General features: G+C 49.3%; 3 protein-coding genes across 5 annotated transcripts in view; 1 reads left to right on the top strand and 2 right to left on the bottom strand.

The window, feature by feature from the left end:
• The window catches only part of LOC143956257 (uncharacterized), a 167414-nt gene that overhangs the window by 67194 nt on the left and 76982 nt on the right, over positions 1-23238 (bottom strand). The window lies entirely within an intron of this gene.
• LOC143956229 (uncharacterized) overlaps positions 1-23238 on the bottom strand; it is a 146715-nt gene that overhangs the window by 81223 nt on the left and 42254 nt on the right. The window lies entirely within an intron of this gene.
• The window catches only part of LOC143956405 (uncharacterized), a 28360-nt gene continuing 17406 nt past the window's right edge, over positions 12285-23238 (top strand). Inside the window, exons 1-4 of the mRNA XM_077466618.1 lie at positions 12285-12650; positions 13860-14051; positions 14169-14238; positions 15757-16663. Coding sequence (XP_077322744.1) covers positions 12573-12650; positions 13860-14051; positions 14169-14238; positions 15757-16663 — 1247 coding nt within the window. The 5' untranslated portion in view covers positions 12285-12572. The remainder of the gene's footprint in view (positions 12651-13859; positions 14052-14168; positions 14239-15756; positions 16664-23238) is intronic.

Genomic DNA, 23238 nt, shown 5'->3' with positions numbered 1-23238 from the left:
GGTTTGGATTTTTTTTCACCTTTAATAATAAACACCTTCATGTACAAATTGCATTTTGTGTTTACTTGTGTTGTCCTTGACTATTGTTTAAATTGGTTTGATGTTCCGAAACACTTAAGTGTGACAAACATGCAAAGGAACAGGAAATGAAGAAGGGGGCAAACACTTTTTCACACCACTGTATATATATTTTCTATTTGATACTTTTTATTGTGGTTTATACCATCTGAGCCAAGTCTACTTGACCCTCAAAGATATAAACTATATTTCCAAAAGTATTGGGACACCAGCCTTTACACGCACATGAACTTTAATGGCAACCCAGTCTTAGTCCGTAGGGTCCAATATTGAGTTGGCCCGCCCTTTGCAGCTATAACAGCTTCAACTCTTCTGGGAAGGCCGTCCACAAGGTTTAGGAGTGTGTCTATGGGAGTGTTTGACCATTCTTCCAGAAGCGCATTTGTGAGGTCAGGCTCTGATGTTGAATGAGAAGGGCTGGTTCACAGTCTCCACTCTAATTCATCACAAAGGTGTTCTATCAGGACTGTACAGGCCAGTCAAGTTCCTCCACCCCAAACTCGCTCATCCATGTCTTTATGGATGTGATTTTGCACAGAGCGGCCGTCCTGTAACAATAAATCTGCTAAGGGGGCGGTAAAGCGATTAAAATGTGTACATTTCCAGCCTTGATTGTATGTCTTGACTCCGCTTCAGAGGAAGGCTGACAGAAGCTTTACAGTGTATCTTTTTTCCTCTCTCCCTAATCTGGCCTTCCTTGGCATAGCCTGTACCATTCCTAAAGTTCCACTTTAACCACTTGCCGCCCGCCCTATAACAAAAGCACGGCGGCAAAGTGGTTTCAAAATCCTGACCAGACGTCATATGACGTGATCAGGATTTTGAGCCGCTGCACGCCCCGCGGGCACGCCCCGCGGGCACGCATCGCGGCGATCGCTGTTGCGGGGTGTCAGTCTGACACCCCGCAACTATGATCTTGGTAAAGAGTCTCCGACGGAGACTCTTTACCACGTGATCAGCCGTGTCCAATCATGGCTGATCACAGTGTAAATAGGAAGAGCCGGTGATCAGCTTTTCCTCACTCGCGTCTGTCAGACGCGAGTAGAGGAGAGCCGATCGGCTGCTCCTCTGACAGGGGGGGATCTGTGCTGATTGATTATCAGCATAGCCCCCCCGAGGATGCCCACACTGGACCACCAGCGATGCCCAGCACAAGATATGCCACCCTAGACCACCAGGGATTCCAGTCAGTGCCCACAATGGATGCAAATCAGTGCCCACAATGGGCATCACTGATTGGCATGCATTATTGTTTGGCACTGATTGGCATCCATTAGTACAGTATAAAACAATACAATGCCGCCTATCAGTGCCCATCCGTGCCGCCTATCAGTGCCCATCTGTGCCACCTATCAGTGCCCATCCGTGCCCATCTGTACCGCCTATCCATGCCCATCTGTACTGCCTATCCATACCCATCCGTACCGCCTATTCATGCCAATTTGTGCTACCTATCAGTGCCCATCCGTGTTGCCCATCAGTGCCGCCCATCAGTGCCGCCCATCAGTGCCGCCCATCAGTGCCACCTATCAGTGCCGCCTATAAGTGCCACATATCAGTGCCACATATCAGTGCCACATATCAGTGTCCATCAATGCCACCTCATCAGTGCCACTTCATTGGTGCCACCTCATTGGTGCCCATCAGTGCCGCCTTATCAGTGTAGCCCCATCAGTGCCCATCAGTGAAGGAGAAAACTTACTTATTTACAAAGTTTTGAAACTGAAACAAAAAAAAATGTTTTTTCAAAATTTTCGGTATTTTTTTATTTGTTTAGCAAAAAATAAAAACCGTAGAGGTGATCAAATACCACCAAAAGAAAGCTCTATTTGTGGGAAAAAAATGATACAAATTTCATTTGGGTACAGTGTAGCACGACCGCGCAGTTGTCATTCAAAGTGCGACAGCGCTGAAAGCTGAAAATTGGTCTGGGCAGGAAGGTGTTTAAGTGCCCGGTATTGAAGTGGTTAAAAACATAGCTAGATACTATCTCTGTATTTTCTGTACCCCCTTCTCTGATGCCCTTTTCCCTCCACCCTAGCCTACCCCTCCTTTCCTCTCAGCCCTTGTACACACGGTCGGACAATCCGACAACAAAATCCGTCGGATTTTGTCCGACGGATTTTGTCCGAAACTGGTGTTGCATACACACGGTCGGACAAAGTTGTCGGAAAATCCGATCGTTCGTAACGTGATGACGTTATTTCGTTACGACGGGACTACGTTCAGGCTAGTAGCCAATAGCTTTGGTCTAGGAATTTGACCTGAGCATGCATGGCACTTTGTCCGTCGGAATTCTCTACAAACGATCAGACAAAGTCCGATCGGATCATTTTGGCGGAAAATTTTGATATCCAGCTCTCAAACTTTGTTGGTCGGACATTCCGACGGGCGGGCTAACAGTCCCCTTGATAGATCCAGCAATTCATTCTGTAAATCTGTTAGAGAAATCCTCACATCTGGATTGTTGGCCTCTGGAAATGTTGTATTATAGATAATCCCGGAAATTCATACCTGGAATGTTTGCATTGTCTTACCGCTTTGAACTGTATATGTGAAAATAAAGATTTTACAAAAAAAAAAAAAAAAAAACCCCAGCTAGAGTCTACATATTTGAAGGAAACACCGCTCTCCAAAGCAGCCACCATAACGGGTGAGGGGAGGCTGCCTTTTGGAAAATGCTAGTTCCCTGGCTTTACATCAAAAAGTCAACTCAAGAGTAGGGATGAGCTTCGTGTTCGAGTCGAACATACGTTCGATATGAACATTGGCTGTTCGTCCGTTCGGCGAAGTCCAAACATTTTGGTCCGTTCGTGCCAAATTCGTGTGGCGCTCACGGCCAACAATGCACTGCGATGGCGCAGTGCATTTCTGGCTCATGATTGGCCAAGCATGCACTGTGACCCTGCATGCTTGGCCAATCGCAGCGCCAGCAGCGAGGAGAGCCATGATTGGCCACAGGCAGGATGCCTGTGGCCAATCATAGCTCAGGCTGTGTAGTGCACGCCCCACACTATATATGGCCGCCAGCGCGGCGGCCTTGTGTAGTGTGTTGGCATCTGAAGCAGTGGGTGTTCTGTGTACCTTCAACACAGTACACACCGATCGTTTTCGGCCGATTTTCGATCTTGCTGTTGTGTAGTGGTTATTGTCTGTGCCCTGACCGCACTATACACCGCTATATTCACCTCACCTATATAGCTAGTGATCTATCTTTTATAATAGAGCTTGCAGTCAGTAGTGTTAGGAGCTAGTGCGTGCTGTCTGCGTGCTCTGTACCCAGTACATACCGCTATATCCACCTACATAGCTGTTCTCTATTTGAGCCCACTTGCCATCTGCAGGAGTTATTGGAAGTTGTGTGTGCCTCCAGCACAGCACAGTATACATCTGTATATACCCCTTTATCTCTGGTGTTCTATAATAAAGGCATCTGCAGGAGTTAGTGGGTGTTGTGTGCCTCTAGCACAATATACACTACCCAACTGCTTTTTTACCCAACTCCCTTCAGGCCATTACCATGTCTGGAAGGCCAGCAAGGAGAGGCAGACAGGCGCGAGCCGATAAAAGAGGGCAAGCAGGCTCTGTGTCTAGAGACAACAGTGCTGGTCGTGGACGCGGTGCATTGTCATCAGCACGTGGCCATGGGACACGCTTGTCCTTCTTTTCGGCAGCTGGACATGTTGAATCGCAACATGCCAACGACTTGGTAGAGTGGATGACCAAGCCCTCTTCATCCTCCTCATCCTCTCTCACGCAGTCTCAGGGTACTAGCAAAGTAGCTGCCAACGCATCGTCTTCCCTCCTCTCAATGTCATCATCAGTGACTCCTTCCCTAGACCCACCACGTCCTCCTGAGGAGTCTCCTGAACTCTTTGAGCACAGTGTTGGGTACATGCTCCAGGAGGATGCCCAGTGTTTTGTGGGCTCTGATGATGACACTCAGCTAGAGGAAGGCAGTAGCGTGAGCGCAGAGAGAGGGGATGCTCAAGAAGGACAGCAATCTGGCAGTCATGTTCCACAAGCGGCAGCATACTGCCAGGTTTGCTACAGCGATGAAGAGGGAGGGGATGATGAGGGCACTGACTCCACGTGGGTGCCTGGAAGGAGGAGGAGGAGGAGGAGGCACATGTCCAACGAGGCAGGATGCCCTCCGGGGGCCAGCTTAGGGGCAGCACACCGACTGAATCACACCACAGAGCTCCGCCTGTGCAGAGCGCTGCCTCTGCGCGTTATTCTAAAAGTTCTTTGGTGTGGGCCTTTTTTGAGACGAGTGCATCAGATCGCACCGCTGCTATTTGCAACATATGTCTCAAGCGTATCTCACGTGGCCAAAACATCAGCCGCTTGGGCACCACATGCTTGACCAGACATATGTTGACCTGCCATGCAGCTCGTTGGCAAGCGTACCTCAAAGACCCACACCAAAGAACAAAGCGGACCTCTCCTTGCTCCTCATCAGCTGGCATCTCCAACCCCACTAGACCTTCAGTCCTCTCTGAAACCTGCTCTGAGAGGAATGAAGGTGTAGAATTAGGTGTGTCGCAGCCAAGCGCTTCCGGGAACTCTGCTAGCGGTACACCCACGTCCGATTATAGCAGGCAAATGTCCCTGCCCCAGCTGCTGGACCGGCGAAAGAAGTTCACTCCCAGCCATCCACATGCCCAGCGGTTGAATGCTAGCTTGGCTAAATTGCTAGCACTTCAACTGCTGCCTTTTCAGTTGGTAGACTCGGCCCCCTTCCGTGAGTTTGTACAATGTGCGGTTCCTCAGTGGCAGGTCCCCAAACGCCACTTTTTCTCACGGAAGGCGATTCCGGCTCTTTACCGGCATGTGGAAGGCAATGTCCTTGCCTCGCTGAACAGAGCGGTCAGCGGTAAGGTGCATATTACCGCTGACTCATGGTCCAGCAGGCATGGACAGGGACGTTACCTGTCTTTCACGGCCCATTGGGTCACTCTTCTGGCAGCTGGGAAGGATGCAGGACAAGGTGCAGTAGTGTTGGAGGTTGTTCCGCCACCACGCCTCCAAAATGCTACTATTGGTTGTGACACACCTCTTTCCTCCACCCCCTCCTCTTCTTCTTCCTCCATGGCCTCTTCCAGTGCTCTGTCCTCAGAACCAGCGGTGCTCCATAGGCGTTCCAGGGGCTACGCAAGTATGCAGGCAAAACTATGCCATGCCGTGCTTGCGCTGGTTTGTTTGGGGGACAGGAGCCACACTGGGGCGGATGTTTTGTCAGCTCTGCAGGGGCAGGCCGAGAGGTGGTTGACGCCACGCCAGCTTAAGCCAGGAATGGTGGTTTGCGACAATGGCACCAACCTCCTCTCCGCCCTCCGACAGGGACAACTGACCCATGTGCCCTGTGTAGCTCACGTCCTTAACCTGGTGGTGCAGCGGTTCTTGGGCAGGTACCCCGGCTTACAGGATGTCCTGAAACAGGCCAGGAGAGTCTGTGTGCATTTCCGCCGATCATTTAATGCCTGTGCTCGGCTGGCTGAGCTCCAAAAGGAGTTGAACCTGCCCAAGAACCGCCTTATATGTGACATGCCCACCAGATGGAACTCAACATTGGCCATGCTGCAGCGGCTGCACACGCAGCAGAGGGCCATCAATGAGTACCTGTGCGACTACGGCACCAGGACAGGGTCAGGGGAGCTTGGTTTTTTCTCACCACGCCAGTGGGGCATGATCAGGGGTGCATGCACTGTCCTGTCACCGTTTGAGGAGGCCACAAGGATGGTGAGCAGTGACAGTGCATGCATCAGTGACACTGTACCTCTTGTCCACCTCTTGGAGCATACGCTGCGTGGAATAATGGACAGGGCACTTGAGGCAGAACAGAGGCAGGAAGAGGAGGACTTCCTTGCCTCTCAAGGCCCCCTTTATCCAGACAGTGTTCCTGCTGTGCCACCCATCACACAGGAAGAGGGTGAGGAGGAGGAAGAGGAGGATGATTGTGTCAGCATGGAGGTGGAGGCTGGCACTCAGCATCATCAGCAGCAGCAGTCTTGTAGGGATGATTTACAGTCCCAAGAAACATGTGGACTTGTACGTGGCTGGGAGGAGGTAGCTGCGGATCATGTTGTCCTTAGTGACCCAGAGGACTCCGGACCGAATGCCTCAGCTAACCTACGCTGCATGGCCTCCCTGATCCTGCAAAGCCTGCGGAAGGATCCTCGTATTCTTCGGATCAAGGAGAGGGACCATTACTGGCTGGCCACTCTCCTTGATCCACGGTACAAGGGTAAGGTTGGCGACCTTATCTTGCCATCGCAGAGGGAGCAAAGGATGAGACATCTCCGGGAGGCCTTGCAGAAAGGTCTGTGCAACGCATTCCCAGAGACTGGGAGGTTACAAACTCCTGGTCCTGGACAACGTGTTGCTGAGGCATCGGTCAGAAGGAGCGGTGGAGAAGGTGGCCGTCTGACTGATGCTTTCAGACAATTTTTTAGTCTGCAGCCCCAAGGTATGATTGGTTCCAGCAACCATCGCCAGCGTCTGATTTACATGGTGCAGGAATACCTAGGGGCAAGGTCAGACTTGGACACCTTTCCCACCGAAAATCCTCTGGCTTACTGGGTCTTGAGGATGGATCACTGGCCAGAGCTTGCACAGTATGCAATTGAGCTACTGGCCTGTCCTGCATCCAGCGTTCTTTCGGAACGCACCTTCAGTGCTGCTGGTGGCTTTGTTACCGATCACAGGGTGCGCCTGTCCACCGACTCAGTTGATCGACTGACCTTCATCAAGATGAATCAGTCTTGGATCACCCACAGCTACCAAGCACCTGAAGCTGATGTAACCGAATAATTTTTTTTGAAATATCACATCCCTTCAAGACTGCCTATGCTGATGCTGAGTGACTGTCCTGTTATGTTGATTGTCTATCCTCTTCCTCCTCCGCTGATATGTTGGAAGAACATTTCTGGTTCTGGTTGATGCCAGCAGCCCAATTTTTCTGCCCCTGTTTAACAGGGGCGTTTAAGTACAATTTTTGATGCAATGCTTTGCAGCAGGGCTAATTCCTGCAATCAAACAAGAGTATATGGCAGAGGTTGCAGTGTGGTGGCACCAGCACCAGTGCCTAAGGCCCAATTTTTCTGCCCCTGTTTAACAGGGGCGTTTAAGTACAATTTTTGATGCAATGCTTTGCAGCAGGGCTAATTCCTGCAATAAAACTAGAGTATATGGCAGAGGTTGCAGTGTGGTGGCACCAGCACCAGTGCCTAAGGCCCAATTTTTCTGCCCCTGTTTAACAGGGGCGTTTAATTACAATTCTTGATATAATATTTCACAGGAGGGCCCCTTCCTGTGCCCACCCAGAGTAACGGTGAGGACTTATAGTGTTGTGGCACCAGCACCACAACCACCAAAGGTCAATTTTTCTACCACTGTTCAACAATGGCATGTAATTACAATTCTTGATATAATCGTTCACAGCAGGGCGCTCCAGCGCCCACCAAGAGTCACTTTCAGGGCTTACAATGTTGTGGCAAAACCAACACCTTGTTCCGCCATTTCTGCAGAGCATATAGGGCAGGCCCCTACTTTCAAACATCCAATTTACAAACATCTCCTACTTGCAAACGCAAGGAGACAGCAGCAAGTGAGATGAAAAAAGATGGACGACAAAACAAATTATACAGGGGTGATAACCCTTCCCTATGTTTTCCAAAAAGCTTAAAAATAGTTTTTTTGACTGGAGCTACACTTTAAAAATGTACCAGTTGAAAATTACAAACAGATTCAACTTAACACAACAAACCTACACAGTCCCTGTCTTGTTTGCACCGCCTGTATACTGCTGTTCTGAGTATATAGGGCCTGGGGGCCACACGCATTTCCTTTTTTTAATATGGGTACGGGGTTCCCCTTAATATGCGTACAAGACCCATATAGGCTGGTAATGGGCAGGGAGGGCTACCCATGCCATTTTTCTGAATGATTTTCAACCATATTGCAGGAACCAGATATAACATTAAAACCGCAAGCAGTTTTAAATGGTGTTATTTCCGTTTAATGTCATTTTGTGCAGGGACTGTTCTAAACACGGGAAACACGTGGCACTTCACAGGCATACTACAGACACCCCCCAGGCACCATATTTAAAGGAATATTTCACTTTTTTTTTCACTTTAATCATCATTAAAATCAGTGCTCCCGCCAAAACGCCCATTTTTAAAAACATTTTAGGCATTGACCCATGTCCCCTGGGGCAGGAGCCAGGTCCCCAAACCCTTTTTAGGACAGTATCTTGCATATTAGCCATTAAAATTAGCACTTTTAATTTCGAACGTTCGAGTCCCATAGACTTCAATGGGGTTCTAAAGTTCGTACGAATTTGGGGTCCGTTTGAAAGTTCTGGTGCGAACCGAACCGGGGGGTGTTTGGCTCATCCCTACTCAAGAGCAAGAATAGAGTTTTCTCTTCCCTCACTGGCAGCATGCTGGTTCCAGATAAGCGACTCAGATATTACTGAGGCCAACGACAGCTTAGCCAGTTATATTTTCAAAAGGTGGTCATCTAGTGCCCGGGGCAAAGATGCCAAATGGCAATTCAGCGCAAACCTTTGCCCCACCATCCTCCTCAAAGTACAAATCCCTCAAATCTCCCCTCTGAGCATAAATCCTTCTACCCACATCTCCCCTCCTAACACAACCCCCCCCCCCAAAAAAACTCCCTTTATAGCAAAACCCCCCCAATCATCCCTACTAGCACAAGTCCCCCCCCAATCCCCCATCCTAGTACAAATTCCCCCTCCTAGCAAAAATCCCCCCCCAATCAGCCCTACTAGCACAAGTCCCTCCTCCCCAAATATCCCTTCATAACAAAAATCCCCCATCCTAGTACAAATCCCGCTAATCATCGCTACTAGCACACGTCCCCCCCCCCCCCAATCCCCCATCCTAGTACAAATTCCCCCTCCAAGCACAAATCCCCCCAATCATCCCTACTAGCACAAGTCACCCCCCCAAATCCCCCATCCTAGTACAAATCCCGCCAATCATCGCTACTAGCACACGTCCCCCCCCCCCCCAATCCCCCATCCTAGTACAAATTCCCCCTCCAAGCACAAATGCCCCCAATCATCCCTACTAGCTAAATTCCCCCCCCCACCCCCCATCCTAGTACAAATTCCCCCTCCTAGCAACAAATCTACCCAATCATTCCTAGTATCAAAAGTCCCCCCCAAATCCCCCATCCTAGTACATATCCCCCTTCCTAGTACAGGTCCCCCCCATCATCCCTACTAGCACAAGTAATCCCCCCAAATCCCCCATCCTAGTACAAATCCCCCCTCCTAGCAAAAATCCCTCCAATCAGCCCTACTAGCACAAGCCCCCCCCCCAAATATCCCTTCATAACACAAATCCCCCATCCTAGTACAAATCCCGCCAATCATCGCTAATAGCACAAATCCCCCATCCTAGAACAAACCCCCCCAGCACAAATCCCCCCAATCATCCCTATTAGCACAAGCCCCCCCTCAAATCCCCCGTCCTAGTACAAATCTCCCCTCCCAGCACAAATCCCCCCAATCATCCCTACTAGCACAAGCCCCCCCCCCAAATCCCCCATCCTAGTACAAATTCCCCCTCCTAGCAAAAATCCCCTCAATCATTCCTAGTAGCACAAATCCCCCATCCTAGTACAAATCCCCCCTCCTAGCACAGATCCCCACAATCATCCCTACTAGCACAAGTAATCCCCCCCAAATCCCCCATCCTAGTACAAATTGCCCCTCCTAGCAAAAATCCCCCCAATCAGCCCTACTAGCACAAGTCCCCCCCCCAAATCCCCCATCCTAGTAAAAAATCCCCCCTCCTAGCAAAAATCACCCCAATCAGCCCTACTAGCACAAGTCCCCCCCCCCCAAATCCCCCATCCTAGTAAAAAATCCCCCCTCCTAGCAAAAATCACCCCAATCAGCCCTACTAGCACAAGTCCCCCCCCCCCCCCAAATCCCCCATCCTAGTAAAAAATCCCCCCTCCTAGCAAAAATCACCCCAATCAGCCCTACTAGCACAAGTCCTCCCCCCCAAATATCCATAACACAAATCCCCAATCCTAGTACAAATCCCGCCAATCACTACTAGCACAAGTCCCCCCCCCCCCCAAAAAAAAAATTCCTCATCCTAGTACAAATTCCTCATCCTAGTACAAATTCCCCCTCTCAGTACAAATCCCCCAATCATCCCTACTAGCGCAAGCCCCCCCCCCCAAATCCCCCATCCTAGTACAAATTCCCTCTCCGAGCACAAATCCCCCCAATTAGCCCTACTAGCATAAGCACCCCCTCAAATCCCCCATCCTAGTACAAATCTCCTCACCCAGCACAAATCCCCCCAATCATCCCTACTAGCACAAGTCCCGCCCCCCAAATCCCCCTTCCAGCACAAATCCCCCAAATCATCCCTACTAGCATCCTCCCCCTCCCCAATCCCCCATCCTAGTACATTCCCCATCCTAGTACAAATCCTCCCCCCAATGCACCTCTACTAGCAAGTCCTCCCCCCAAATATCCCTTAATAACACAAATTCCCTATCCTATTACACTCCCCCCGTGCAAATCCCCCTAATCATCACTTCTAGCAACCCCCCCCCCCCAATCGCCCTTCATAGCACAAATCCCCCCAATCATCCCTACTAACAAAAAGTCCATTAGCACTCCAGCTCTCCAACTGAAATTCCCGTACTTCTGTATGGACATAGATCTAGATCAGGGGTGTCCAAACTTTGTAAACAAAGGGCCAGTTTATTGTCCTACAGATGTTAGGGGGGGCGAACATTGGCACGAGTGGGAGGAATAGTGCCCATCATTGATATCAGTGGGATGAAAAGTGCCCCATCATTGCTATCAGTGGGAAGTATAGTGCCCCATCATTGGTATCAGAGGGAGGAATAGTGCCCCATCATTGCTATCAGTGGGAAGTATAGTGCCCCATCATTGGTATCAGAGGGAGGAATAGTGCCCCAAGGGCCGAATAAAGGTGTGCAAAGGGCCTCATCTGGCCCCCGTGCCACAGTTTGGAGACAAATGATCTAGAGGAAGCGTCTACTGGAGCCTGGCATCATACCCAGGGGTGGCTGTCCTGGGCACTGTGGTATCATGTGAGGGGGGGGGGGCTCCAAGGAGGTAAAAGGGGAGGGTAATGTGTGTTGTAAGGGGGAATTTGGGGAGGGCAAGAGGGGGTAAGTATTGTTCTAGGAGGGGGAAGCTAGGGGGTACGTTTGCTAGGAGTGGTGATTTATTGGGATTTGTGCTAGGAGGGGGGATTTATTGGGATTTGTGTTGGGGGGAGGGATGGGGGGGAGATTTGTGATAGGAGAGGGGAGATTTGTGATAAGGGGAGGGATTTATTGGGATTTGTGTTGGGGGAGGGATGGGGGGAGGATTTGTGCTAGGAGGGGGGAGGGAGGATGGGAAATATTAGGTGTAGAGGATTTGTACTAGGAGGGTGATTTTTCTGGTGGGGGGGGGGTTATGCTTAGGGGTAAGGCATGCAGATTAGTGCTCACCTCATTTTTTTTGTAGGGGATCTTTGCTGACACATACTCATATATCAAGAAGGGATGGGGGGGGGTTGGTTTGGCACCCCTCCCCCCCCCCCCCCCCGCGCTAGATTGTACCCCCCATGATCCATTAATCGCAGTTTTCAATACTTTGCTGGCGCAGATGCAAAAAAAAAAAAAAATTCCATTTTTTTTTCCTCCAAATATATCTGAATTTATTATTTGTCTGTAAATAGTGGACTTCGCCTTTAAGTACATATCTGCTCAGTGCTTGAGATGTATACAGGAGCAATGTGCTGTATAATGTGCTTTTATGGATTTACATAGTTACATGATTGGTCAGGTTCAAAAAAGACACAAGTCCAATAAAAAAAAAAATCTCCATTAGATCTAATGGGCATAGATCTGGGATGGGAATAAATGAAGGGAAGAAACCTGGAGATGGTATCATTAGTGTTCTATGACAATGTGTATATGAGCCCCTGCAGTTCTCACGTATGGACACTAGAGGGCGAGCGAGTCCTCGCTAGAAGCCCGATAGAGAAACAACGTGCAGTTTAAAAACTTGCCCGCTAGATGGCAGCGCAGAACAACAACATTGACGTATGAAACGTACACCCAGCAGATGGAACGCACAACCCGGAAGTGCGGTGGAACACAAGCGGAAGTTTCACATGGAAGCGGAAGTGGGTAGAGCTAATCCTGGAGTTGGGAGACTGGAGAGTGAATAGCAGCTGACTGACTGTGAGGAAGTGGGGGTGTGCTCTGTATGGCTTGTGTTTTATATATTGCACAGCCTGGGAGTATTTATTATCATTGCAATGTGGTTTTGTATGTATGGGACACAAAATGTGATATAAACCTGGACACCACAGAGATCCATTCATTTATTCTTATTATTTTCTAGGTTGTCAACCTTATAAGAAGGTGTGAGCTGCACCCGTAGGCGACAAAAGGTGCTGAGCGATCCACAGAGGATGGAGGAGGACCGGGGTCACATGACCGAGATCATCTTAGACCTCACCTTGGAGATCATCTACCTGCTGACCGGAGAGGTGAGGAGGATTCTGGGAGGTCACATGACACTCTTATCTCTATTAATAAAACACAGACCTGACCGGAGAGGTGAGGAGGACTTTGGGAGGTCACATGACATCACTCTTATCTCTATTAATAAAACACAGACCGGAGAGGTGAGGAGGGTTGCCACCTGTCAAGGATTCACCTGAAACCCAGACACGTTATTCAGACCAGGCTGTGGCTCCCCAAGTAACCAAGATAGTCATACACAAATCTGTTTTGCCACTGCGGGCGGCTGTTTGAGGGCAGGTTTGGCATTACTGAAGGGTGGGGTGTGTCAGAAACCATGAATCAGACTGAGACAGAAGTACAGTTAAATCACACTTGTTTCATAATAATAATAAAAAGGTAAACAGAATAAATGTAGTCAAAACATAGCCAGAGTTCAGGAACTGGAATGGATAGTCAGACAAGCCAAAACGTCAGGGAGCCAGAGATGAGCAGCGTAGTAGAACAGCAAGCAGGATCTGGAGCCAGAAGGAATTTCAGCCAAGCAAGTCTTTAACAGGAACACAGGAGAGCATCTCTAGAGATGTGACCAAGGCAAAGGCCAAGATCATCTGGGCTGGATGGCTTAAGTAGGCAGGACTGACGAGCAGGATATCATCAACAGGTGAGTACCTGTGGAGAAATAGGAGCTGGCAATTAGCCGACAGCTGAGCGGCCAGCTTTGAGAAAGAAGGGCTGAGCCCAGCCCTGACAGGGTGATGATGTCAGCAAGAGCAATTTGGCCACACCCACTGGCGCGCTCTGTGCGCTACATTACTACTCCCCCTTGTGCACCCAAATGTGTCCCAGGTCTTTTATAATCCTATAGTGTTTACTTCAAAAAATGAAAAATTATACTGTCCCGCAAAAGCGTTCGGGTTTGGCTTGAAGAAAAGGTGGTGACCCTAGAGGTGAGGGGGATTCTGGGAGGTCACATGACATCACTCTGATCTCTATTTATAAAAACACAGACCTGACCGGAGAGGTGAGGAGGATTCTGGGAGGTCACATGACATCACTCTTATCCCTATTAATAAAACACAGACCTGACCGGAGAGGTGAGGAGGATTCTGGGAGGTCACATGACATCACTCTTATCTCTAATAATAAAACACAGACCTGACCGGAAGGGTGAGGAGGATTCTGGGAGGTCACATGACATCTGTCACTCATTTCTTGGGTTTTCTCTTGTATAGAAATATGCAGCGGTGAAGATGGCATCTATTGAGGGTCTCTTACAAGGAATGTATCCAACGATAACCAAAGGATGGAGCAGGACCCAGAGTCCCAGCAAAGGAGCCCCACCTCCCTCCTTGACAACTGAGAGATGCAACAACAAGAAGATCCTTGAGGTCACCAAGAAGATGATGGATCTACTGACAGGAGAGGTGAGCGGTGTCGGGAATTCTGGGACATTATCCAGTGACAGACAAGGGATGTGTCTGGATAGTGACTGTATCATTGTGTGTGTCAGGTTCCTATAAGGTATCTTCTGAATTTTTTAGGGGTTTTTAAGGGAATCCAATTGTCACCAGCAGGATATCATGATGGAGAATCTCCAGAACCTCCAGGCAGGTACGACACCATTTACTTTTGTTACTATCTCTATTCGGGGAGGGATATATAATATCCAATATATAAGATGATTTTAAAAATACAGATGACGTGGCACAGGGTTCCTCCAGAGGTTGTTATGTGTTCTTTGAGGAATGAGCGACTACTGCCTCTCAGAAAAGCAACCACTGACCAGGATCATTTTAGCTGTCTGTGTTCTGTTTTGAATGCTGCTTTGTCCACTGAAATACCCCCTTAGACCCAAAAGGACCCAAAATAATATTTTTTACTTTCTGCTATAAAACATATGGCATACCAAAATATATAATTTCTTCAATTTAGGCCGATATGTATTCTGCTACATATTTTTGGTAGCAAAAATCCCAATAAGCGTATATTGATTGGTTTGCGCAAAAGTTATAGCGTCTACAGACTATGGTGTGTGTATATATGTATGTGTATATATATATATATATATATACTGGAATTTTTATTTTTTTTATTTTTTTATACTAGTAATGATGGCGATCAGCGACTTAGCGGAACTGTGATATTGCAGCAGACGGGGTGGGGATGGTGCTGTTGACCATACTAGCTGTAGTGCTGCATGCACTTCATGCCCTGGGTACTGTAGCAGCATGGTTGCACAGCGATGGAGGGATGCAGGATGGGGGTGGGGATGGTGCTGTTGACCATGCTAGCTCTAGTGCTGCATGCACTTTGTGCCCTGGGTACTGTAGCAGCATGGTTGCACAGCAATGGAGGGAGGCAGGATGGGGGTGGGGATGGTGCTGTTGACCATGCTAGCTCTAGTGCTGCATGCACTTTGTGCCCTGGGTACTGTAGCAGCATGGTTGCACAGCGATGGAGGGAGGCAGGATGGGGGTGGGGATGGTGCTGTTGACCATGCTAGCTCTAGTGCTGCATGCACTTTGTGCCCTGGGTACTGTAGCAGCATGGTTGCACAGCAATGGAGGGAGGCAGGATGGGGGTGGGGATGGTGCTGTTGATCATGCTAGCGCTAGTGCTGCATGCACTTTGTGCCCTGGGTACTGTAGCAGCATGGTTCCACAGCGATGGAGGGATGCAGGATGGGGATGGGGATGGTGCTGTTGACCATGCTAGCTCTAGTGCTGCATGCACTTTGTGCCCTGGGTACTGTAGCAGCATGGTTGCACAGCGATGGAGGGATGCAGGATGGGGGTGGGGATGGTGCTGTTGACCATGCTAGCTCTAGTGCTGCATGCACTTTGTGCCCTGGGTACTGTAGCAGCATGGTCAAACAGCGATGGAGGGATGGGGGGTCGCTGTCAACCATGCTAGCTCAGCATCCACACATCAAAACGAGACAAATTGCACTTTGTACCCGGGGGACAGGAGGAACTGAGTATTTGTTTGGTGAGATGACTTCTTTATATTACTGAAATGGCTGTAGAACGTCCTATGAACGGGCACATTGATGAGTCCAGCTACATCATACAGTAAATAATATGTGACAATGTAAACAAATCTGTAACCTAATTTATTTATTTTTTCCAGCAGACTCGTCCAAAAGAACCAAATCGTCACCTACCACCGAGGATATAAAGGACACAGACTCTAATGAAGAAGAGGCCCTCTTGGATGGAGGAATTAGTATAGAGATGGACAATGTCACAATCAACGTTAAGGAAGAATCTTACTCCAAGGAAGACCTTTCGGATGGAGACTGTTGGACCCATAGAAATGTACAACCGCCAGCTAAGATTAGGGAGGACTCAGCACAAAATAGAAGCATCTTCGACTCCGAGAGACACATTTGTATCAAAGAGGAGTCTGGCAGTGAAGATCTTGGGTTGGACTATATAGCCTGTCGTATTAAAGAGGAATTGTTTTCAGAAGACGAAGGGCACCCTTCAGAGAGGATTAGGGACACCTACTCAACACTATGGACTCAACGCCAAGAACAAGGTGGAGATCCACCAAGGGACAGACATGAAAGAAATGCTCAACCAGCCACTTTATCCCAGCCGGCGTCACCTGGCACCGAGTCCAAGACCTTCAGATGTGCCGAGTGCCAGAAAAGCTTTTCCAAGAGCACGAACCTGACCGTCCATCAGCGGATCCACTCCGGAGAGAAGCCGTACGTGTGCTCGGAGTGCGGAAAGTCCTTCAACCAGAAGTCGGTGCTGATCAGCCACCAGCAGACCCACACCGGCTTACGGCCTTACCCTTGTTCCGAGTGCGGGAAGAGTTTCACCAAGAGGACCAACCTGACCGTCCACCAGAGGATCCACTCGGGAGAAAAGCCGTACCTGTGCTCGGAGTGCGGGAAGTCCTTCACCCAGAAGTCAGGGTTGATTTGCCACCAGCGAACTCACACCGGGGAGAGGCCTTATTCTTGTACCGACTGCGAGAAGTGCTTTACCAGCAGCTCCCACCTTCGTTTGCACCAGAGAGGACACTCCTCAAACACCAACCGAGAGACGCAGTGCTGATTTTTATTTATTTTTTGTTTCCCCGTCAAAACTTTATATCGTATTTTTAAGATAATTCCATAAAAGAACAAAAGTTCTAATAACGTTCCTACCTCCTCCCCTTTGTTGGCTGCTTTAAAGAGTCGCAGTTACTTGGCCCATACATGGAAAAGTTAGAGGTTCTCTTGAAGAACAATGAATGCTGTGAAGGTTGTCCTCAGTTATGTGGTCATGCTTAGTCCTGGCTGCACAGGCCTAAGCACTGCTTCCTGGAAGGAGCTCATAAGTTTTCCTATACCTAGAAGCACTGAAAACCTATTGATACTCCCCTTTGCTGCGTTCCGCTGCTGCTTGGTGGGACCCCTCTATAACCACTTGCCGCCAGTCCTACACATATACAGTATGTGGCAGCATGTTCCTGGGCTTTAATGCTGTGCTGCCATATATATGCATACAGTACTTCTGTGCCGTGAGTGTGCTCACTCGGTGCCCCCTAGGACTGTGACCAAGCTGTCACCATGTAGGGTGGGCTCCCAAGCACATGAGGTAGGAAGAGGCAGAATGTGTAATCTAAGTGTAGTAGTCAATACATGCAGAATCCAGGTACAGCTCCAGCAGGCACACAGTGGCAACTTACACTGAATGAGAAAAAAAGCAGAGTCTCGAAACGCGTAGCCACGCTCACAATATTACCTCCAGTGCATTCCATGGACCTCCCACTTCCTGCTTCTTGGTTGCCTGGATACCACTACCGACCAGGGTGGCGGTGGTGAATATTGGACTATTACCTGCTGAAAGAACTGACCTACCGCAGCCACTATCCCTGTGCACTACTATTGGCCATGAGTGAGATGCTAGTTGTTTTCTGCTACCCTGTACCACCTCATTGCCGCACTTGGTTGGCGGCCCCTGCTGTCTTTCAGCTTGTTTTAAAGTCCTTAACATCTGTGTGCTTGCTGCAGCTGTATCCAGATTCTGTATCGCCCCCCAGCAGCCCTAGCTCAGTTCGATTGTATTTGATAAGCACATTTTTTTATCATGTTAGTTGCCACTTGTCTTTCTGTTCTATGTCACATACATGCATACAGTAGTTCTGTGCTGGGAGTGCGCTCACTTGGCGCCCCCTAGGACTGTGACCAAGCTGTAGGGTGGGCTCCCAATCACATGAGATAGAGGCAGAATGTGCAATCTAAGTGTAGCAGGCAATAAATTTATTAGAACAAAAAGAAAAGCTGCAACTCGCATGATAAAAAATGTGCTTATCAACAAATACATCGGACTGAGCCGGGGCTTCCAGAGAGATGCAGAATCTGGATACAGCTCCAGCAGGCATACAGGTGTTAAGGACCTGAAAAAGGCTGAAAAGACAGCAGGGGGCGCCAACTAAGTACAGCAGTGAGGTGCTACAAGGTAGTACAAAAACCACTTGCAGCTCACTCAGGTCAATGGTAGTGCGGGCGGATAATGGTCGCGGTAGGTCCAGTTCTTTCAGCAGGTCATAGTCCAAGATTCACTGTCACCACCTCCCGGATCGGTAGTGGTATCCAGGCAACCAAGAAGCAGGAAACCAGTGGTCTGTGACATGCAAGCAGACGGAAGTAACTTTTCGGGACGCTTAATCAGGGCATGGCTACGCGTTTTGAAGGCTCTGCCTCTGGTTTTGTGTGAGTTGCTACAATGTATTTTCTGCTACACTTAGATTGCACCCTCTGCCTCTTCCTATCTGCTATTATAGAGATCTCTTCAGTCTCCCAGAGGTGCAGCATAAAGGTGTTTCGGCTCCAGTACAGCTTCATCCTCACTACCCAGGAACTTGCTCTTACACCACAAGCACATGAGCACTGAACATGATGATCACATGACCAGGAGCCCGCCTACCGGCCTCCACTGCTAACAACCTTTTAAAGGGCCAGTGAGAAATTGTAAGTTCACCTTTTCACCAAAAATTTAAAGGTGAACTAACACCCTACAGCTTCCTCAACCCCCCCCCCCCCATACCTGCTGCACCTACCTCCATGGGTGATTAGCTGTCATTGACTGTGCAGCTGGGGCCGCAGTCTGGAGCAACTCTTCTTCCCCTTCTCTTAGGCCATTTTGATTGGTCGTGTGCTCGCATGTGACGAATCACTTAAGAAAAGAAGGGGAAGATGAGCGTGGCTTTCAAATCCCCAGACCACTGACCCAGCTGCCTGGACAGTGACCACTAATCACCCATGGTGGTAGATGCAGCGGGGCTGGGAAGGCTGTAGGGTGTTCACCTTTTCATTTTTGGTGAAAAGGTGAACATAAATACTCATGGTTACTGGTATGAGAGACCATGTGACCTCTTCCCAGGATGCAATATTTGGGCCTAAATAGCGGTACTCAGGCTGAATTCTGTCAGGGAAGGGGAGGGGAGGATGTTGTTAACCCTGTGCAAGCTCCAACAAAGACCACCCTGGACCTTAGACAGGTATTTAAAAAGACTTTATATATCACAGGCTCTGAACAAATCTGCGGGGATGGGGGGGGGGGGGGGACAGAGTGTGGGGAAGGTATTGGTAGGTCGGGTTTGTAATACTCATTGCCTCACCTATTCAGGGGCTGGAGTTTCTTAAAAAAAATCAGCTGAAGCACCCTATTCCAATGACGAGGCATACAAGGTCAAATCATGTCAGAGGATGGAGAACTTAGAGGACATCAGCCAAGATGACCCCATCAAGAGGATGGAGAGCTTAGAGGACACCAACCAAGGTGACCCCCATCAAGAGGATAGAGAGCTTAGAGGACACCAACCAAGGGGACCCTCATCAAGAGGATGAAGAGCTTAGAGGACACCAACCAAGGTGACCCCCATCAAGAGGATGGAGTTCTTAGAGGACACCAACCAAGGGGACCCTCATCAAGAGGATGGAGAGCTTAGAGATCACCAACCAAGGTGACCCCCATCAAGAGGATGGAGAGCTTAGAGGACACCAAACAAAGTGACCCCCATCAAAAGGATGGAGAGCTTAGAGGACACCAGCCAAGGTGACCCCATCAAGGTGCTGGAGAGGTTAGAGGGTGCCAGCCAATGCGACCACATAAAGAATTTGGTCAAGGACAATCCACTGGGTGCCTTCAACTCCTCTAAAGCTTCATTAACTAGACTTTCCATCTATAAAATGTGGGAAGAATAGGTAGTCAATCATTAGATGTGTTGGCTGCATCCATTTTCTTTTTTTAGTCTTACCCCCCCCCCCCTCTGTTTTCACTGGGTGATCTGGCCAGTAACACAACCCCTCTATTAGAGCGCCCCTGCTCTGGATGAAGGAGCACAGCAGGCAGCAGCATTGTCAGTCTGGGGGTGGGGGGGAGGGGAGCGTTAGATATAGTAGCAGATTTATATACTGAAGCCAAGCTCCAACTCACACTGCAATTACAGCAGTTTTTTTTTTCCTTTTGGGATAAAGGTTTAACATACATAAAAACTGATCCTTGTAAACACCCCTGCTACATTTACAGGGGAGCTTGTTTCTGTTAAAAAAAAGAACAGCAGCATTGCTGGCAGGATCACCAGATGAAAATAAAGGAAATAAAACCTAAGAAAACGAATGCAGCCAAAATGAAAGCTAAGGAGAGTTCACTATCTCATGGTACACGGGGATCAGTCTTGTGGTGCTCTTTTGTTCCAGCAGATTCCTTGTAAAGGACGTGTAGCAGCTATGTATAGTATAGGTCTAATAAAGCTGATGTTTATTCTGATTATATGTTGCATTCCTTGGGTCCTCCTTTCTCCTCCCCAACCACATGCTGATTACATTTTATAATCAAACCTTTTTCCATTTTCATGACATACATTATTTTAGACACGATGATGTCATCACTGGTCAATGCAGGTAGATAATGGCTGGTGCCGGGGAGGCTGGTGGGAGGGGCCAACAGGGTGATGTACATGGCTTCCTTAAAGCGGAGGTCCACCCTAAAGTGGACCTCCGCTCATCGGAACCCTCCCCCCCTCCGGTGCCACAATCGGCACCTTTCAGGGGGGAGGGGGGTGCAGTTACCTGGATAATCCACTTCCGGGATAGCTCTCTGCGGAAAGGGGCGTAACGTACGCCCCTTTCTGCAAGTGCCCGCCCCTTCCCGCAAGTGCCCTGCTGCCTGCTGGGAAACACACAGATCCCAGAGGCAGCGGGGAGCGTCCTTATTGCGCAGCGCGATTCGCGCATGCGCAGTAGGGAACCGGGAAATGAAGCCGAAAGGCTCCATTTCCTGATTCCCATACCCAAGATGGCGGCGGCAGCACCCGACAGGCGACCTAGAGATCGGCTTCGGGTGCCGACATCGCGGGCGCGCTGGACAGGTAAGTGTCACTATTTTAAAAGTCAGCAGCTGCAGTATTTGTAGCTGCTGGCTTTTAAAAAAAACGCGGAGTCCCGGTGGACTCCCGTTTTAAAACATTGCCTTAGTACTCCTTCCAAGAGCCCTCAGTTCTCATGCAAGAAGTGGGCTGGCTCTTGGGAGGAGTTATGCAAATATAAAAATGCCTTAACCTCTTCCCGTCCGCCCTATAGCCAAAAGACGGCTACAGCGCAGGCCTTTATTGCCAAGAGGGCGTCAATAGACATCCTCCTGTGCATGAGCTGCCTGTGTGCCCCCTGTGGGGTGCATACCACACGCTCTGTGATCAGCACGTCAATGAGACTCGGCCCTTTACCGCGTGATCAGCTGTCAGCCAATGACAGCGTGAGCAGAAAAAAAAAGGCGATCACCGGGTTTTGTCAAAGAGACATCGGTCCCAAACAGTGCCCACCGGTGCTGCTTGCCAGTGGCTCATTATTAGTGCGACCTATCAATGCCCATCAGTGCCCACCAGTGCCGCCTCATCAGTGCCACCATATCAGTACAGCCTATCAGTGCCGCCTTAGTGTCCATTAGTGTCACATATCAATGCCCTTCAGTGCCACCTATCAATGCCCAACAGTGCCACCTATAAGTGCAGCCTTTCAATGCCCTTCAGTGCCACCTATCAGTGTCCATCAATGCCACCTTGTCAGTACAGCCTATCAGTGCCCACCAGTGCCACATATCGATGCCCTTCAGTGCAACCTATCTGTACAGCCTATCAGTGCCCACCAGTGCTGCCTCATTAGTGTCCATCAGTGCCATATATCAATGCCCATCAGTGCAGCCTATCAATGCCCTTCATTGCCACCTATTAATGCCCACCAGTGCTGCCTCATCAGTGCCACATATCAGTGCAGCCCATCAATGCCCTTCAGTACCACCTATCAGTGCCGCCTCATCAGTGTCCATCAGTGCCATATATCAATGCCCTTCAGTGCCACCTATCGATGCACATCAGTGCAGCCTATCAATGCCCTTCAGTGCCACCTATCAGTGACCACTTATCAGCGCACATCAGTGAAGGAGATAACAAACTATAAAACTGTTTTTGTTTTGGTGTTTTGTTTTGTTTTTTTAGAAAAAAAAAACTGCAAAGGTGGTTAACCACTTGCCGCCCGCCCTATTACAAATTGACGGCGGCAAGGTGGTTTCGTTATCCAAACATCACGTCATATGACGTCCTGTAGGATACAGTGGAATCGCGCGCCCCCGGGGGCGCACCACGGCGATCGGGGATGACGCTTGTCCCTCGGACACAGCGCTTCCCCGATCAGGGTAAACAGCCAATGAAATTGGCTGTTTACCATGTGATCGGCTGTATCCAATAACAGCCGGTCACATGTCAAAACAAACCCGGCCGCGCGCAATGCGCGCCGCCGGGAGTGAACAGTACGCCGATCGGAGATGGTATATGTCCCTCGGACATATCCCCATCCCGATCTGGGTAAACAGCCAATGAAATGGCTGTTTACCCACGTGATCGGCTGTGTCCAATCACAGCCGGTCACAAGTGTAAACACAACAGGCAGTATCCAGGGATCTCTCCTTCTCTCTCCTCACACCGATCGTGAGGAGAGAGAAGGAGAGATCTGTGAGTTAGAACATTTCCATTTTATGATACTGTGCTCAATAATCAAAATCCCCAATAAAAGAGGACCTGTCACAGCCCACCTGTCACAGCCCATCAGGACCTGTCACAGCCCACCTGTCAAAGCCCATCAGGACCTGTCACAGCCCACCTGTCACAGGCCACCTGTCACAGCCCATCAGAACCTGTCGCAAGCCCATCAGAACCTGTCGCAAGCCCATCAGAACCTGTCGCAAGCCCATCAGAACCTGTCGCAGGCCCATCAGGACCTGTAGCAGGCCAGCAGGACCTGTCGCAGCCCGCCATCAGCACCCCCATCGGTACCGCTATCAGCACAGCCACCGCCATCAGCACCACCACCGTTACCGCCATCAGCACAGCCACCGCCATCAGCACAGCCACGCACAGCCACCGCCATTAGCACCGGCATCAGTATCATCTGAATCTTTTTGCTATGTACATGCTATGTGTTGGAAATATCTTATAAATGGACAACTTTGTGTAAAAAAAATGCATTTTCATTTTTTTCCCACGTTTTCTGAAAACTTCTGGAAAAAAATGAACCGTTAAAAAGACTCATTATGCCTCATAGATTATACGTTGGGGTGT

Source organism: Lithobates pipiens, unplaced genomic scaffold (assembly GCF_037356315.1).
Source record: "Lithobates pipiens isolate NorthernLeopardFrog02 unplaced genomic scaffold, aLitPip1_a1.2 Scaffold_35, whole genome shotgun sequence".
In the NCBI taxonomy this organism is placed as follows: domain Eukaryota; kingdom Metazoa; phylum Chordata; class Amphibia; order Anura; family Ranidae; genus Lithobates; species Lithobates pipiens.
The sequence above is the reverse complement of the archived record's forward strand: the minus strand, read 5'-3'. Positions and strand labels throughout refer to the sequence as shown.